Raw genomic sequence first — 17,900 nt, forward strand, 5'->3', positions numbered from 1 at the left:
AAAATAAGCAAAAATAAAATGATAAAGAGATCTAAGATCCGCAGGCATTACTAAAACGTCTATTTTGGTATTTATTTCATACTTTAAGTTTCAAAACCGTATTAAAGGCTCTTTGTGTTGACCACGGTTACACACAAATGTTTCTGTGTGTGCGTGTGGATCTCGATGACGCGCCGTGAAGCTGGGAGCCACTGGCACTCCCCTCCCGCCTTTCACATGATCTGAGATAGAGACAGGAATGTGGAAAGGAGCGTCAACATCGATGGCTGAACGAAGCCCAAGGATTTCTATAATGCGTTCATTTTATGCTGCATTAATCGGGCTGATGTTCAGCCTTCACACTCATGGAGTCCCTTGGACAGAGGAAAAGGTAAATCAATTAAAGATGATTAATTCACGTATGCTGTCTTAGGCTACACGGTGGCTGTCTGAGGAATTCTCTTAGTTTTTTTACACGATCAGAAATGAATTTCACAATCTAAATTTTGTTTTAATTAGGCTGATTCTCATATTATTTGGTTCCTTTCCACTTAAAAGCCTCTGTGCTCTGTAGAAAAACATATTTCCGACTGTGTTTATTATGTTTTGTTGTGGCCATATTTAAAATCATTGCAGTTTATCTACACTTTAGGTGCTATTATTACTAATCACATTACCTATAACTAGTGTCAGGATTTTATGAGAAAATTATAAATCTGGTGCTGCTTTGTCAGTCCTCATCCACCGTCCTTTTAAAGTCCACCAGGATACCACTGGTGTTCATGTTCACAATCTGTGTTCATCTCTTCTCCCCTTTAACTAGTTGCTATGGCAGCACAGTCATCCTCTTTGATCCCCCAAGTGGTCTTTGAATAAATAGACCTTAAATAGACTCTACTTTTTAACCCTCTCTGAGCTCACTGGTCTCCAGACTTGTATTCAGCCAAAGTGGCCACATAATTATGTGCCACTGTGTTGCAATTACAGGATGGATGTTTGAGTCAGCCAGAGTCGTCCAAATAAAGCTCCAAACTGGTTTTGCAGGTCATTGTGTATGAGGAAGAAAATGTGCTTGAATGCCACTTTCACCAAGAAATGACTGAATGCTCAGTTGACTCACACATGGAGTATTTACTCTAAAATCTTGAGCAATTCTTGGAGAAGTGGGTAGTCTGCGCATATTAAAGCTTTTTTGTTATCAAAAAAATCACAGTCAAATCACAGGCTTGTTTTTCAGGTTGTGATTAAATTTTTTAATACACAATTTGTAATATGTTATCACTTTTTAATTCTAAGTCAAATTGCATCAGAGTGTGCTATTTTTGATAACTGCACTGTATTTTATGTATTTTTCCTTTACTGAATAGTATATTGCTAATATTGTTTTTTTTATATATATTTGCATACCTATATCTTTGTGTGAACATGCGCCTTGATTGCCTGTCACTTTGCTGCTACACCAAAATTTTCATTGTGGGACAATAATGAATATTTTTATTCTATTTTGAATTGTTTACTTATGGTCAATTCAATACCACTGAATTAACTGTGTTTTTGTAAATAAAAATAACATAGGAATCTAAAATCGTCAGAAGTCTTGTAGTACATTTTTAGGTTCTATTTCTAAAGATTTTCTAACCTAAAAAAACATCTGGAATATAGGGAAGAAGGCAAAATTATATTGTAGAGTCAGTGGATTGGGAGGCATGGCCTCAGCTGCCTACTGACTGCTCTTCAATTCTTACTTCAAGTGGTGGTTTGTTTCCAGGACAACCATGGTTCTCAGGTGAACTTTGGGACCAAAGCGTCATAGGAATGAAGGATCAATATGTTTATTTTTTCTGTAAAATAAATGAAAGCAGTGTAAAGACAGCTGCTGTAACTCCATTGAATTCTTATAAACAGGAAAGCATCAGTCTTTTTCAATATGCCTAGTGTCTGGATTTGACCTTTATTAAATAAAACTTTGTGTGTATGTGTATGTTCAAAGCCAATAATATCTCTTAACACAGATGTAACTTGCTCCATGAAATGTTTTCAACCAATCATTGAGAAAAGAATGAGTTTGACAATGTGTACATTACAATGAAATTAAGTTTTGCCATGCTTTGTCATGTTTATGAAAGGTTTGAAAAGGACCTTGAAGCACAGAGACTGAATGTGGAAAAAGTAGAATAGTGTAGTATAAAGTAAGAAACCAGATGAATTTATGGTACACAGGGAAACAAGGAGTAACCAGGACAACAGCTGTAGAAGACAGATCATGTTGTGGAAGGGAATACCGTACATAAACATTAAAACCAGAGAGCTGTGTATACACTGAGGAAGAGTGGAGAAACCATTGGATGCAGGTTAGAAAATCAGATGATGTAGAAAAACTGAGGAAGCAAACAAACTGACAGGGTCAGGGAAGCTGAATAATAAATACAGAGGAGCTAATTGGTTAAATATTAATATTAGAGGGAAATACATATAATGACAAAATGAAAAAAATATATCTGAAAAAATTTAAATGTACTTACTCAACAAAATTAAGTAAACATATAACGTTTTTAGAAATAATTTTGCTTAGCTTAGTTAAATCAACTATGTAATTTAATCAGGACAATTCCAAATACTCACAATATCCATCCATCCATCTTTTCATACATACAGACATACATAGTGTATTTTGAATGACAAATATGTATCTTTATCTTTTACTCAGATGATGATTACGTACATGAGACACCCCCCTTAGCTTTATGAGTTGGTCTAAACAGCAGTTGCTGTTGTGAGACACAGAGATCAGCAGTTGTGTGTCAGATGTGTCATCTTGTTGTTTCCCAACTCAACATCACAAAAAAACACTCCATGTCATAACAAGTTGTCTGCTATGTATAACAGTGATTATAACAGTAGTTCAGTCTGATAATGTTTTGAAATTGCATCATATGATTACAATGGAGCAGGTTTTCCCTAAACTTTTCTTCACGTCTCTTAATATTAATTGAATCCCTCCTTTGTCTGTGTTCTTCTGCAGCTCAGTCACAGAGCACTTAAACTAAGTGAGGATGAGATCCGTGCTGCCCTCTCTCACACCGATCTGGCACAAATGTGGCAGAGGGACCTTAGGCCATTGCTGGTTACCCGATACCCTGGCTCTGCTGGCAGCCAAGCAGTTCAGGACGTAAGTTTATTAAGCTTATAAATGTATGCATGATGTTTTTAAGTTTTATTATAAGTATGTTCATTACCTGTTTAAACAGTATTATTTTCAATAAGTACTTTTAATCTGACAATCAAGCCTCATTGGAATACATATTACAGTTTATTAAATATGACTTTATATGTGTTCTATTCATAAAATGCATGAAAATTAAGAACTCAATATTTTGAATATATACCAGCAGCACATTAAGCACTATGTTTAATGTGAAAAATACAATAAAAAATTAAAACAATTCCAATGTTTCTATGCAGGCTTGGTGTAAATTCACATTATCTGAGTTTTTGCAAACACTTTGTGTCTTGACAGCATATAAAAACAACCCTCGGTTCCCTCGGAGCAGGTTGGGAAGTTACAGAGGACAGTTTTGAGTCACAAACGCCGTACGGACCGCTGCCCTTTACCAACCTAGTTGCCACACTGAACCCGTCGGCTAAGCGCCACCTGGTTCTTGCCTGTCACTACGACTCCAAGTACTACCCCCCGGAGGGGCATGGGAGGGAGTTTCAAGGCGCCACAGACTCAGCTGTCCCATGTGCCATGATGTTGGAGCTGGCACGAGCCCTGAATGAAGAACTGAAGACTCAGAAGGTAACAAACCGGAATGTGAATTGCACCTCCACCAGATTCATTTAAAATATTAGATTTTGCATTGTTGGTAATGTTGAGATTTCAGTTGTGTTTGGTGAATAATTAGCAAGTAGTAGTGAATACTCATTTACTGAATACAAATACCTCAACTGCAATGCAACAAGCTCGTAATCAATGTAATAGACAATAAAATGTGTGATTATTTAATGATGCTTAATGGAGAGAGTGTTGATGTAATCTCAGAACCTGTAGATGGCAGTAAAGCTTTAAAAATAGTAACAATGTAACAGGAGTTTCTTTTCTTATACCCCCATGTAGAGCTCCAACTCCAATCTGACCTTGCAGTTGATCTTCTTTGATGGTGAGGAGGCTCTTTTCCAGTGGACCTCCGCGGACTCGCTGTACGGCTCTCGCCACCTGGCAGAGAAGATGGAGACCACCCCTCATCCCAAAGGAGCCAGAGACACCAACCAACTGCATGGCATAGTAAAGAGCAGTTCATCCTCCTCAATTCAGTCCACATGGGATTAGAATAACTATCCTTTCATGAATCAGAAAATGGATGGATGGATGGATGGATGGATGGACAGTTGAACTAGTCATGTATTAACTTTGAAATGCATGACAAAATAGAAATAATATAAATAATATTGTCTGATATTAAAGTTTTCTGAAATATTCAAGAGTGTAAAAGAAAAAAAAATCATGCATGATTTCAGATATAACAATCAATTAACTAGAATATTTGCATTTCTGTCTGTCAATTGTTTGGTGACGTTTTTACTTACACTGGCTGGCCAGTAGGTGGCATGTGCTTCACATCCACTTCATCTTCACAACAGGGAGTGAGAGAGTTGACTTCCTGACCATTTTTGTGATCACAATTATTCTTTTTTTATTAAAATTCTACATGTACAATCTTCTGAGTTCTGAGCAATAATAATCTTAAATTCAAAAAGAAAACACACTTGTGTTTTAATTTTTCTACATTGTAGGTATGGAACAATAGCAAAAAATAATATCAAGAAATAAAGACGTTCCACAGTACGTTTTACTGAAGCTGTGGTGTCTGTGTGCATAAATGGGAGTTTGGTGTGCCTTGTGGTTAATTGTGTCATGTCTGGGAACTGGACAATGGATCACATGATGTCACACTTGAAAACACACTTATGGGATGTGATTATTGTAAGATCGGCTCTGTGTCAAAGAGTTTATCTTTCGGATGTGCGACAAGAGTTTCTCCTGAGAAAATCTGACTTGTCTGTATCGTTCACCTCTCCCCTATCTTCCCCCCTACAGGACCTGTTGGTGCTGCTGGACCTTATTGGGGCCCCTCATCCCATCTTCGGAAACCAGTTCCCTAGCACCACCCCCTGGCTTACTAGACTGCAGGACATTGGTAAATAATCATTACAAATGAGTGCAGATTAAAAACAAAGCTCTTCCCTTGTTTTACTCATGTCTGAAGACTGTCACCACATTGTTTGAAAGAGTAAGACAGAATTGAACATGCTAAAGTTATTTTTTTTAGTAAAGTAGTAAACTACTTTACTAATAGTAAGTAGACTGATATTAAGTAGATTATATCTTTGCATTTAACCCTGATGTGTAAGCAGCCTGTTGAACCTGTTCAGGTTCAAAGATGTCAACACAAATGAACTTTGGTAAATAAAAACAGTGACTTGCAGAATCATCTGAAACATGTCAAACAAATGAAGATCTGGGGTTTTTTCTTGAACGCAGTGTATGATGATGATAAAAAATGCACTACGGTGCATATTTTATGCACTCAGTAGAGAGGACGTCTTGTGGCTTTTTTTTTTCCCAACAATAAATTTTTCTCTTCAAAATAAGGCCAGATTTGTGGATTACATAGTTATTAGTTAAACTGTATCTAGATTCTCCTACATGAGATGTGGACCTCTGCAGTCCCTCTAAGTCACTTTCCTTCTCTTGACTGCCCAGCTTAGGTGGCATCAGACTGTATTCAAACACGCCTGATAAAGTAATTCATTTAAAAGATACATGAATTATTTTCAACTAAACAGTTGAACATTTTCTCTCATTTTCTTTCCATTTCTAAACTCAGAAAAACGTCTGCATTCTATGAACCAGCTTGTTGAGCATCCTAACAATGTGCAGTACTTCTGGCCTAATCGTCCAGTTGGCAGTATTCTTGACGATCATATACCGTTCCTAAACAGAGGTCTGTACCAGCCGCATAAGAACAACCTTGCCTTCCAGTCAGTTTACGGTCACTTCCTTTCTTTCTTTTTCTTTTTTTTAACCTAATTCTGCCACCCTTTCTATCTGATTTAGGTGTCCGGATCCTCCACCTCATACCCTATCCCTTCCCGTCTGTGTGGCACACATTTGACGACAACGAAGAAAACCTGGATCGCTCCACAATTCAGAACCTGAACAAGATCCTTCAGGTCTTTGTTTTGGAATACCTCAACACAAGGCCCAGCATTCCTGTGAATCCACAAAATGCCCCATGAGCCTTCCCATCAATGTATTATCGTGATGTCAAGCTCTTCACCTGAAAGTATGCACTATGTTAGAAGTTGTAACTCCATGTATGCAGGAGTCACATATAGAAGTTTTAATGTTTTCTTACTGAAGCAACCTATTATCTAAATGCTTAATAAAAGAGATTAAAGTTCAATTTATTCTCATTAGTTTTGATGTTTTACAACAATACAACTACAAACCTCAATGTATTTTACTGGGATTCTATGTGATTAACCACCAGAGATTAGTGTATAATTCCAAAATAGAAGGAAAAGGTTATTTCTGTTTGTTTTACAAATAAAATGCTAAAAATGGTGACTTGCATTATTGTTATAACTAAATAAAATCTAAACACATGGAGAGATAATACAAAGGGGTCTGAAAACAAAAGGAAGCAAGACTTTTTTTCTTCTTTTTTTTGAACAGAGTCAAATTTATACACTACCTTGTTGTTTTGGTCTATCACATAAAATCCCAGAAATATATTTTTGTGGGGTTTAACATGTCATGAATACTCTCATCCTACTCACCAGATGAAAAGATCATCAGTCTTTTCTGACTTATCTTTAAATATATGATTACCCGACAGGTCAAAGCTTGTGATAATTTTGTAATGAACATCTAAAGGCACATCCCAATTTTGATGCCAAATGCCATCCTATATCCCTGGATCTGTGTTTTGTTTTTTTAATTTTTTTTTTAGGAAATATTACTTGGCCACTCACACTGAGTGGAATAAGAGGTTTTAGCAGCAGGTTATTTAACATTTTCTCACCCTCTGTGAATCTGTTCAGTGTTTAGTCAGCAAACCTGCCAAAGGCAGGAAGTTGGGCTCATTCTCACCGAAGCAACTCTCTCAAGCTCTTCACATCCTGTCGTCTCACACAGAAAAGTGGATTACTTCCTCTGCTGCTCTTTCATGTGTCTGCTTTTGTTTATAAGAAATTGTTAGCCTGCTTCTATCTTGTGGGGAACAACTAATAAATGTGTATGCAGACAACAATTGTGTCTTATGAGAGGAGAGTTAGGAGTCTATTGTAAAATGAGATCTCCTAACTCACAAATGTTCCTTTTTTTTCTGTTTCATGCCTTTTCCATCATACTGTTTCTCATGTGAGACAAAACACTATTTCCACCCATTTGCCTCACCTTAACAGCGATCCCATGATTCCTTTAATCCTATCATGAGGCCCTCCTTGGAATTTCACCCCACCTTAAGCCCCATAACTCCAGACCACTCCTTCAGAAATTCAATGGCAGGATTTGACCCTGTCCGGTACAATCAGTAACGCCTAGCAACAACTTGAACCAAAATACTGTAAATCTTATCTAAAAGGAGATTAAAAGTGGCTTGTTTTACTTTACACTGCTGATAAAACTGTGTCTTTGCATTTCAGATTGAAGTAAAGTAAGGGTATTAAAAAACTGTTGATTAAGAAAATGTCTGAATTATATTTGTTGTGAGTACCAAAAAGACAGGTTACTCAAGACTTCTGTGTGTTTTCGTCTGTTCAGCGCTGCTAAGTGTTGCACATTTGACAGCAACAACAGTAAAACTGTCATCTGGAGCTGATTATAGTGCAGCTGTGTGATAGTAGAAAGGACAGGGATGATGGAAAAGACAGGGACTTTCTTCCAGTTTCTAAGGTGTGTTTCAGGCTTCTGGAAAACAATGAGGAAGCTGAGAAAGATTTTAAGGAATTTGTTCCTTTGTAGCTTTGAAAAAGGGAAATTTAAAGAGGAAATATATAAGTAGTCCTGTTTGTAGTTTGAAGCTTTGAAGAGAAGATGGATGAAGTTAAATGCAGTACAATCCCACAAGAATATCTGACAATAGCTGCAGACAATTAAAAGCTGTTGCAGAGGTTCTGAGTTGAACAGAAAAAAATATGGGTGAGAATGTCTAGACCAAATCTAACTGTCTCCGCCTCACACTTCCTGACATAGTCAAGGCATAGACAAATGATCAGATGGGCAGGTAAATCATCTTTTTGATTCAGGTACATTAGAGTAGGCTACTCTAGTGACACTCAAGGACTGGAGTTGCAGACCACATCTATAGATTCCCAGAGCTCTTCAAGAGGTTTCCCTGCTTGAAAATTTGTATTACTCAAAAAAGCTTTAAAGAGGTTTTTTTTGTTTTTGTTTTATTTTGGGGTTTTTTGTCATACGAAAGGAGCAACAATTTCAGTCGTTGTAGATTGGTTTAATTTGGTTTTAACTTATTAATAAGGTTTTACAGTATTTCATCGTGGCAAAGCGAAGCTGTGTGCTACATCATCACATACCAGAAGAGGTCAGTTGTGAGTCATTTGATCGTCTTTTTTCTATTTTATTTTATTTTACTATTATTGTTATGTTTTTTGTGAGAGGAGGAGGGTTGTATCATTAGGAGCAAAATTATGATCATATAGATTTAACTAGCTTCACTTTAGAAAACTTATTACTATTATATAAAAAATTATGTTTAGACAGCACTTGTTCTCAAATCTCAGATATAGTTTGTATTTTGTTTTTCCCAAAAGTAATAAAATAATCTTTTTAAAAAATTGAATAAATCAGCAGCGTAAAACCCTACAGAGTGGTTTCTGCAGCGTTTGTTTTAGCATAAAGATCTGGATATATTTTTCATTTATTGAAAGAATAGTGTTGTTTCAGTCTTCCGTAGATTAAAAAAGTACTGTGATGTGAAATTTTATTATAATTTGTGTCGCCGTAAAATAAAAAGAAAATCATATATAAATGAATACATATAAAGGAATCTCCTTTTAAATAACGACTGTCCACTAGGAAGCATCTTTGTAAACAAATTGCATTTCTTAACTTCCAGCAGTGCATGAAGGCAGCATCGGTCCCACTTTGGGCAGCGAGGAGCTGAAAAATACTAAATTAGTACAAAATATATTATATTGTGAAAAACGCTACCACAAAAGTGCTGAACTGGTAAAGATTTTTTCTTTTTTACTTGAAAAGTCTTCCTCACATAAATTGTGTTTTTTCCTGGAATCCCTGAAGGCACCATCAATCCCAACCCGGGCAGAGAGGCGCTGTAGGGGGTGTCAGTCTTAGTCAGTCCAGCCTCCAGTCATGCGTGATTGTTCAGAGTTGTTTAGTGAGTGAACGCAAACAGACTAAAGCTGTGTGAAGAACATGACAGGGGAGAGTTGAAAGTTAATACTTTTTTGTCGGCGCCGTCACCTTTTTGTTTTATTTTTCTTCTGTCTTTGACTTTGTTACTTAAGAAGTCATGGAGCCGATAACAAAGTGGACGCCAAAACAAGTTGTTGATTGGATGAAAGGTGAGTGAAACGTTTTTAGTAAATGTTTTGTTCGTGCTTAACAGTTCTAACAGGAAAAAAAAATCTCAACTCTTAAAACTCGATTCTCGTTTTCTGCAGTTAGTTTCGTAGAAACTGCTCCAGTGTGACAGCATACCTTCACTGAGCCGCATAACAATAGAACCACATTCCCTTCTTTACTCTCACTTAGCAAACTTAGAAATCCAGTGATGCTTGTATATATTTTTTTCACTATGAGTGACTTTTTAAGCTGTAAACCTGACTAAATTTGAAAATATTTGTTTTTCAGATGTTTAAACTGCATTCTCATAGAGAAAGAGAGAGAGAGCCTGCACCCTATTGTTTCGCTCAATATTTTTTAATTAAGTTATACTGATGCGTACTAGTAATCATTGAGCCCTTGTGGCCCTTAGTTTTCAAGTCACAGTCTAGTCCAGCCATGGTAGATTAAATGTAACTTCTTTGACCATGCAGTTTATGTTTTTCAAATATTCAAATATTTACGTTATTCATTTTCCCTTAATAACTATTAAATAGGTCAATGTGATAATATTAATAAAAATAGAACGTTTTCACTTTATGGCATGATCTGAAAGAGAAATGTAATTAATCTCTGCTTCTAAATGGAAACATTTACTGCTAGAGCTATGAAGTTGTAACATTTTCTTCTAATTAATTTTTTAAAGCCTCAAGACAAAAAAGCAACAAATTATCAAGTTTATTTATATTGCACATTTCAGCAACAAGGTAATTCAAAATGTGGATAACATGCGGGGTTTTTTTGTTTTTGTTTTTTAGTTCTTGTATACATTTTTAACCCTCTGCTCTCTATAACTGGATTGTTTGGTCAGGCTACCAGCTCAAGTCATTAGCCTGGTTTTAAAGTAGTATCATCTTAAAAAGTGATAGGTGTTGTTCTTTGCTTCCTGGCCATAGTTTCTTCATTGGCTTGTGACTGTTTTATACACCTCACTGACATCGAAAATAGCTTACTTTGAGTCTGCTTCACTCAGTAACATAATCCACACTGAAGAGTGATCTCAGCCTGGTAGTGCTTTAAGTGCAGAATATTGCTATTCTTTTTAGAGTAATTAAAGTCTTCAAGGGTGATCTTATCTTTTTACTTAGTTGGGCACTCTGCTGAGGTAGCTAGTCTGCAATTGGCTCCTAATGACCATGTAATTTGCTATCTGTAGTTTTTAAACGTTATCTTAACAAAACATGGTGAGTGGTATCGCTTTACCTGCTGTGCTGTGATCATTTTTCAGGCAGTTTACTGGCAGATTACAGCAATAAGTGAGGGAAATGAGGGCTGAGCTTCTCTGTGCTCTACACAGCCAAAGGAAAACTGTAAATACTTATCATTAGCTCATTAAAGTGATTTAAACCTAAGAAACAGTATGATTAAAAGTCTTTAAAAGTCTAGTTGTTGATAATCTGCTCGAATACCTGGGACCTAAATGAGACAGACCAGCTGTTGAAATGGAACAAACACCAATGTTCCTGTTAAAATATGACATAAACATAAAGTGTAACTAGACATTTAGAAAAATATGAACGTAATCAATTATTTGTGATATGTCCCTTCATTATTTGTGGATAGCTCTCAAGAAGCCACAGACTTGTTTAAGGCACTGAAAGGAATGCTTGCTATGTTAGTGATATCATTAATCTTTGAACCCATCTCTAGTCACAGCATAACTATGTACTATGTCTAAGAGAATTTGAGGATAAGAGGAATGTAAAGCAGTGACACTGTTCCAAAGACCAAAACTAGGATCTTATTAATTTTCCTGATATGTTGCAAGAAAATGAATCATGGACTTAAAAACAATGATCAATTTGGATACTAACTTGTTTCTGTATGCGTCACTATAAACATCTTCCCATAGCAAAACTTAGGTGATTTCCCTTTTTTTTAAACTCTCATATTGTGTGACTCAGCCCTGTCTGTTTATCAGACAGGGGTATGTTCAGTCAGTGGGAGTGTCAGTAGGGAGCATAGGGATTATCCAGGCATATGTGAAGAAAAAAAGCCCAGCTAGTGCACCCTTTGACTGTGGATTATTTATCAATACAAACCTCCATTGGTGTCAGAGTGGTGAAAATTTGACTCAGCAGATTTTTGTGCAGCTCCTAATTGTGGGGTTTGTATCCCCCCTGCAAACACAACAGAACTAAAATTCACACACTTCTTTCACATTCAAACCAGGTGATGGATAAACAGGGAATGTGAGTTTGCATCTTTATCTAATTTGGGGTTTTGAGATAAATGCTGGGTTGTCATGTTTGGACTACATCAGAAGAGTTTATTGCAGTTTTGTTTTTGGACATTAGTGGATGACAGAAGCTTTCCGAAAAACCATTGAACTGGTGTGGTTTGAGTTGGCTAAACAACTATTTGCTTTAGTTATAGGTGTTTACTGTGGGTGTAGACTGCAATTATGCTCCAAGCAGGTGGGTCAACTTTTAATCTGCCAGAGCCACAAAACATGGAAAGCTTTTGAGTAACTTTTAATATGCAGCAATGGTTGTTTTAGTCTGAAACATTACCCAGGAACTCAGCTTTTCAGGGTTTCCTATACCTTTTGATTTATGGATGAACATGAAAAATCAAAATAGTGTGGAAACGTATTTGTAGACTTTACTCAGTAACCCACTGTCTAAATCTTCCTTCCTTCCTTCATTTCTTAGTTGTGACAGAAGTCAAATGATCATCTTTGGAAGCAACAATATGCAGACCTTTGTCCTCATTCGCCTCAGGCTGTTCTCCTCAGCAGGACTCAGCCACAGTTCTTTGTGTATTGAAGCCCTTGCTAATCACTTGGATTGTCAAAAGAGATCAAGTGATTGTCGCTTGATGCTTATTGCCAGCGAAAGGGAGTTTGATTCTTTGAATTTAGACACTTGTTTTTTGTTTGGTGCCTAGAAATGGCCTGTAGCAGTTGTCCTTCACCACAAGCTCTGATCTTCCAGCTGGTCCTGTGGTGTCGTGTGATTGCTAAGCCACATCTCATGTGTTGGGATCACTTCCTCCAGGAGGCAACTTCACTTGTTTTGCAATGAATACATTTATCGAGAATAGTCTCAATAGATGTATTTTAAAACCGTGCCTGCATTTGAGATTTGACTTTGGTTGGACCTGAATAACTTCCACAAATGACATCAAAACAATGACCTACATACCCATGTTCATGAGGCAAGAAGTTTAAATCATGTGATGAAAGTACTTCTCCTAATATAGTCCCGATTCCACACAGGCAGCACTTCATCTGAGAAGAGCTGGGAGCATCATGAGATTATTTAGCTCTAACTCAGCTGAATAGTATTTCATTCACCAATCCCTCTCCTCTAGTCTGTTGTGGACCTACTGGGTTTTAACAGGGCATTCCAGGCATATAAACTGGTGAAACTTCTGTCAGACTGAATGGCTCCTGTCCAATTCTTAGCAAGCTGAGACATTGAATACCCTCCAGTGTATCATTTCTTACATGCTGCTGATTTAAATTACAAAAACCAAGTATCAGAAAGAGTGGACATATAAATGATTGCTACTTTTGTATCAAAGATCTTTCCAAATAGAGCCCAAATAAAATAATTACATTATATCTCCTTCATTCCTTTTCAGGAAAAATGTTTGTTCACTTGCAACTATAAAAGGAACCTTACTCATTTTTCTGTAGTGAACAATTATTGTTATTTATATTGGGTCATCACTCTGATTGTGAGGACGCATTCAGAGTTGCACAGCTTAAAAACAAAACAATTGCGAAGTTCCTTCTAAACTGTCCTTAGCATATTATTTTAGCATTTGTCATGATTAGTGAGGCAAGACTTCTCAACAGTATATTCCCAGTACATGTTAGAAAACTTTTCACTTGGTGAGATTTCCAAAATAGTCATTTCATTATCCAGTATTTTACAGATCAGAAGGGGTTTAACTATTATAAAGAAAAATCATAGCAGCTTTGTTGTAATGGGCTTGACCTTCTTTGATTGGTCCCTGAATAAAAGCAGCAGTCCACAAGAACAACAGATATGACTCTGTGGAAATAATTTATTTTCTAGAAGTTTCCTACACTATTTTGTTTGTTGTCTGACTTCAATTTAAACATGTAATCAAGTTTTCTTCCCTCAGAAACAGCCTCCACACAGAATAATGTTCCTGTAACTGTGAACTTTGGGACTTGGTGCATTTTTTTAATCAGACAGAAGATGAAATATTGTTTCCTACCAGTCACTCACTGATCAGGACTTGTGAAGCATAAAATCAGCCATTGCCTCTCACAACCGTTTCAGATTTTTCTGTGCATCCCTGTGTTTAAACAACAGGTGGTTTCAGACCAAATAACCTGGGTCGCCACACATCGGTACAGGGAGTGACAGCTGCACTTGAAAGTCATATTGGTGTGACCCAGCAAAACTAAACCTGATCCTCTATTGGACGGCTGTCAAACTCTTGCAACTTTTATGTGCGTCTGCTTCAAAACACCTCAGTGGAATTATTCATTTATTTGCAGAGCTCTATTGAAGTTGGCAGATGCTGAGTTGGCAATAGAGTCATGTGATTCAGATTTGCAGGACTGGGGACCCATGAAGGTTTCAGGGTATACAACCTTTAGGACTTGAATTTGAAATCCCTGATGTTAATGCCTTCACCTCAGTTTTTCTTTCCCACAAATTTTCTTTCCTTCCTATAACTGAAAGTTTGTTTCTTTTGTATAACCTCGTTGCAAATTCATAATTTCTCTAACATTTTTTTCCCTCCATAACAATCAATCTTTGTCTTTTGTGATAGCTTGTTTCATGAGGTTATTAAGTCATGTGTTGTTATTTCTAGTGGTGCACGGGTTGCAGTTTTCTGGCTGATCACTAATCTTTAAAAAGCCTGACCTGCCAATTCTGATTTTGGCCAGTAGAATTTTTTTTCAAATAGTTGACTCTGTCAGCCATCGCTCTTACTAAGATAATGTTGTTTTAAATCTTAATTTGAGAATATTTGAACTGGCTAATAAATTGTTTTAAATATGTTTGTTTGCAGATACAGTAATGCTGTTTAATCTTCTTTTACCAATCCATGCCTATCTGCAACAATTATTGACATCACTGTGGCCACTCATCTAAATATAATGCAGTGGCATGTCTTTGGCATTGTTCAACACATTTTAAATCCAGAAATGCTTGGCAGCCAAACTTTTGGTGTCAGGCTTTGAAGTAACGCCAAGGTGCTAAGGAGGCAGCTGGGTGGTTAGAGAAGTGACGAACATGTGCTAAATTCACTTTCCCCTTTGACCATGCATTTGTTTGGGGAAAAATAACAAGACTGTTTGAATCCCAACAAGGTGAGTGACTTCAGTGATGGATGTCGTGAGCAGTAACATCTGCAGGAATGACAGCAAGGTATGTCAACAAGGATGACACACCTTGATCTTTATCTTGCAGAAACAGAAACTTCCTAGACAGGAGTGTGAGCAGACGTAATGCAGACGTCTCAGTTTCATGATAGAATTTCCTGTTGCTGCTTTAGCGCCTGCTGTATAAGGGAAGTATAATTATGTGTTCAATATCAATCACAGGCACCATTAATCCATTTTAGTAACTTGTATTCTGCACAAACTGTGCAAGCGTGGTTCAGGAGGAACAGCTGTCAAATAAATCCAAACATACTCTTGAAAGACTGCAGAAGTTTGTTTGTCCCTGATGGCAGATTGCCTTTGAAAGGAAGTAGGAAGCTGGTGTAATTTGTTCAACTGAAACCCAGTTTGGCTTCTTTTCTTATTCACTAGTTTCAATTCATCCAGTCAAACAACCCAGTTTGGCTTCTTTTCTTATTCACTAGTTTCAATTCATCCAGTCAAACAGCCTTTTTTTTTTTTTTTTTTTTTTAAATCAGCCATTTGTGTTGTACTGATCAGCAGACTACAGTGTCATTTTTCCAAGGAACCGGCGTTTGGAGTTTAAAGAGAAGTGCTGTAAGAGGATTCCCCCTGGGGAGAAGTTTTGTCACAGTTGGTTCCTGTGCAGCCTGTTTCTCACATAGTCCAGATGCTCCAGAGCCTCCAGCACAGAAAGTCTTTAAGACAAATAATCAAATATTAATCTGCATGTTCCAATTTTATATTCACACTTTTTCACATCACCTTTAAAATTGTAAATATGGCTGAATGTCATGTTAAAGGGTAGTTGGTTTTTTTATTTTTTTATTTTTTTTTAAATCAGTAGGCATTTGCGTCAGTGTCGAACATGTTTTGTCACAGTGTGGGAACTGGAGGCGGGGTGTCTCCCCGTATCCCTGACATTCCCAGGCAAGACCTGTTTGCTTCTCATTCAAATTTTAAATGTGAATTGCAAATCTCCCAGGTGATCGCGGTTTAGTATTACAAGCTGTTTGGCCTTGGTCTGCCCTCAGAGGATTGGCCCAGGAGCTGCCCTGCTTAGGTAACGAAATAAAAAGCTGTGGTGAAATGGGTCTGCTTAAAATATAAACTGTCATTAACTATTGTACATAAACAAAGTATTTCGGTATGACCAAGTTTTAGGTTGTGGCTGTGCTCTATCAGTGGTTGCACAGTGGTTCAAATGAAAACAGAAGAAGGAAAATAGGGAAGTGTATGGATGTGCTGATATCGCTTACACACATTCATGTTCAAACACTGAAACAGAAGAATAGAGATGTAGTTAATTGTTTTGTTTTTTTTCTATCAAATCGGTACCTTCATGGACAACGTTTCTAAAGCAGATGTTAACTATTCTTAAGAGTATTCTTAAGAGTAAGTTGGTGGTTATTGCACCTTGGTGCTAACAAATTGCTGATGCGTTACCTGACACTCTGTCACAGTCTTCTTTTCACTAGAACATATAATTGAATGTTATGGGCCAGGCCTGTGAGTGAAGTGACTGTGGCTCAGTGGAAAAAAATAGTCATCTTGCAACCCAAAAGTTACAGGACAGATACAAACCCCTAAGGTACATCCATGGTAGCTTAGGTAACTATACCTTTGTGTACCCTGTATGAATAGATGAAAATGGAACTAAAAATACTTTGAAGGCCAAAGGGAAGTCCCAGACTGTGTTTCGTAACCGACAGTCATTATTGTTTTTCTTTAACGCAGGTCTGTGGCCCTTAAAGCTGAATGTTATTCTATTAATCCATAAAGCTAATGAATTGACACTGCTGTGCCAAGCTTTGGTTTTCATTTAGTTTATGTCTGAAAGAAGGTTAGGGAGCCTTCAAAAAATTCCTCAAGCATATAGCAGCGAAAGACTGAGGATGGCTTTTCCCTACTGCTCATTTAGCCCTAGACTTCCCATCACTATCATCACCTGTTAGGAAAAACAACCTTTTGTCTTTGCTTACTCCCTTATTCCAGTCCAACAGCCTAGTTAAAGAATGCAATACGCAGGTATACTAGAAACACCTGCTGACCACCATCTCTTAATTTGAAATCATCATTCTAGAAAAGACAAAGAATTGTAAAAATCATTGTTTTCTCTTTTTAACCCAGCTTTAAACAGAGTATCCAAGCAAATATAGGTTTTGAAAGTTTTTTCTCGAAGATTGGGTGGCTCCTCTGCACAAATCACAACTTGGAGGAAACAATTGTTGGCGGGTTTGCTGAGCCTCTCTTTTGAAAGCTTTGCTGCAAACACCTGAGTAAACTATCTCACCTGTCTTTTGTCTGTTTCAATGTGCCATCTTGATATTACTTCAAGTCAACAATATACTAATCTCATACAGGCATAAAAAGTTCTCTTTTCTTGATCTGGCATGGCTTGGAGATTCCCACCAGGTGCTACAAAGAAACCTCACCTGCGGAAGGGTGGAGTGTGTTCTAAGCGTGGTGAGTGAGGTTGGGATAGATACCCGTGTTTGTTTGTTTTCTTTGAGAATCCACTTGTGGTTTTGAGCATTAAAACTAAATGTTGCAACATCAAAAAAAAGACAATGCACAGCACAGCATTAAATTGTTTGTGTGCGTCAGAGCCACCCTGTCCAGGCTTGTGGGTGACACACTGCCAGTCACTGATCTCTCTCTAACTGAGGATGACTCACCATCCCTTACCCACATCCCTCGCAGCAGGGAGAACAGGATCAGCTGCCTACAGCCCTGTAGGCAGACTCGTGATGTCTTGCATTGCATAATTCATTCTGCTGCTTCTGTTTTATATGTTGAGAAAAAGTCTGTCCCAAGAAGTTAATAGGTTAACCGAGTCTGATTTCAGGTAGTTTCTCTTAAAGAGCTACAGTAAGTTAAGATAAGAGAGCAAAAAAATGTTTTTTAGTGTCCATGCTCTGAGCGGTAACTAAT

General features: G+C 37.3%; 2 protein-coding genes across 3 annotated transcripts in view; both read left to right on the forward strand.

Annotated features, from left to right (window-relative positions):
• The first annotated feature begins 129 nt into the window (after window positions 1–129).
• qpct (glutaminyl-peptide cyclotransferase) lies at window positions 130–6,446 on the forward strand. The gene is made up of 7 exons (XM_044142156.1): window positions 130–370; window positions 3,002–3,148; window positions 3,497–3,778; window positions 4,097–4,264; window positions 5,078–5,177; window positions 5,868–5,984; window positions 6,098–6,446. Exons 1-7 carry the CDS (start codon window positions 239–241, stop codon window positions 6,277–6,279), a joined length of 1,128 nt encoding a protein of 375 aa, XP_043998091.1. The 5' UTR covers window positions 130–238; the 3' UTR covers window positions 6,280–6,446.
• Window positions 6,447–9,344: 2,898 nt separating this feature from the next.
• LOC122845759 (connector enhancer of kinase suppressor of ras 3-like) overlaps window positions 9,345–17,900 on the forward strand; it is a 33,367-nt gene continuing 24,811 nt past the window's right edge. The window contains exon 1 of one of the 2 annotated variants that reach the window (XM_044142157.1): window positions 9,345–9,591. In XM_044142157.1, the coding sequence (XP_043998092.1) occupies window positions 9,540–9,591 (52 nt within the window). In that variant the 5' untranslated portion in view covers window positions 9,345–9,539. The remainder of the gene's footprint in view (window positions 9,592–17,900) is intronic. The other variant, XM_044142158.1, reaches the window with a different exon arrangement.

Source organism: Gambusia affinis, linkage group LG16 (genome assembly GCF_019740435.1).
Source record: "Gambusia affinis linkage group LG16, SWU_Gaff_1.0, whole genome shotgun sequence".
Taxonomy (NCBI): domain Eukaryota; kingdom Metazoa; phylum Chordata; class Actinopteri; order Cyprinodontiformes; family Poeciliidae; genus Gambusia; species Gambusia affinis.

Bases quoted from the DNA above. Each gene is read 5' to 3' on its own strand.
- qpct (XM_044142156.1), top strand. From the start codon at position 239: ATGTGGAAAGGAGCGTCAACATCGATGGCTGAACGAAGCCCAAGGATT. The intron at 3,149-3,496 runs GTAAGTTTATTA...GTGTCTTGACAG, and splicing joins GCAGCCAAGCAGTTCAGGAC to CATATAAAAACAACCCTCGG. The intron at 5,985-6,097 runs GTCTGTACCAGC...TATCTGATTTAG, and splicing joins TATACCGTTCCTAAACAGAG to GTGTCCGGATCCTCCACCTC.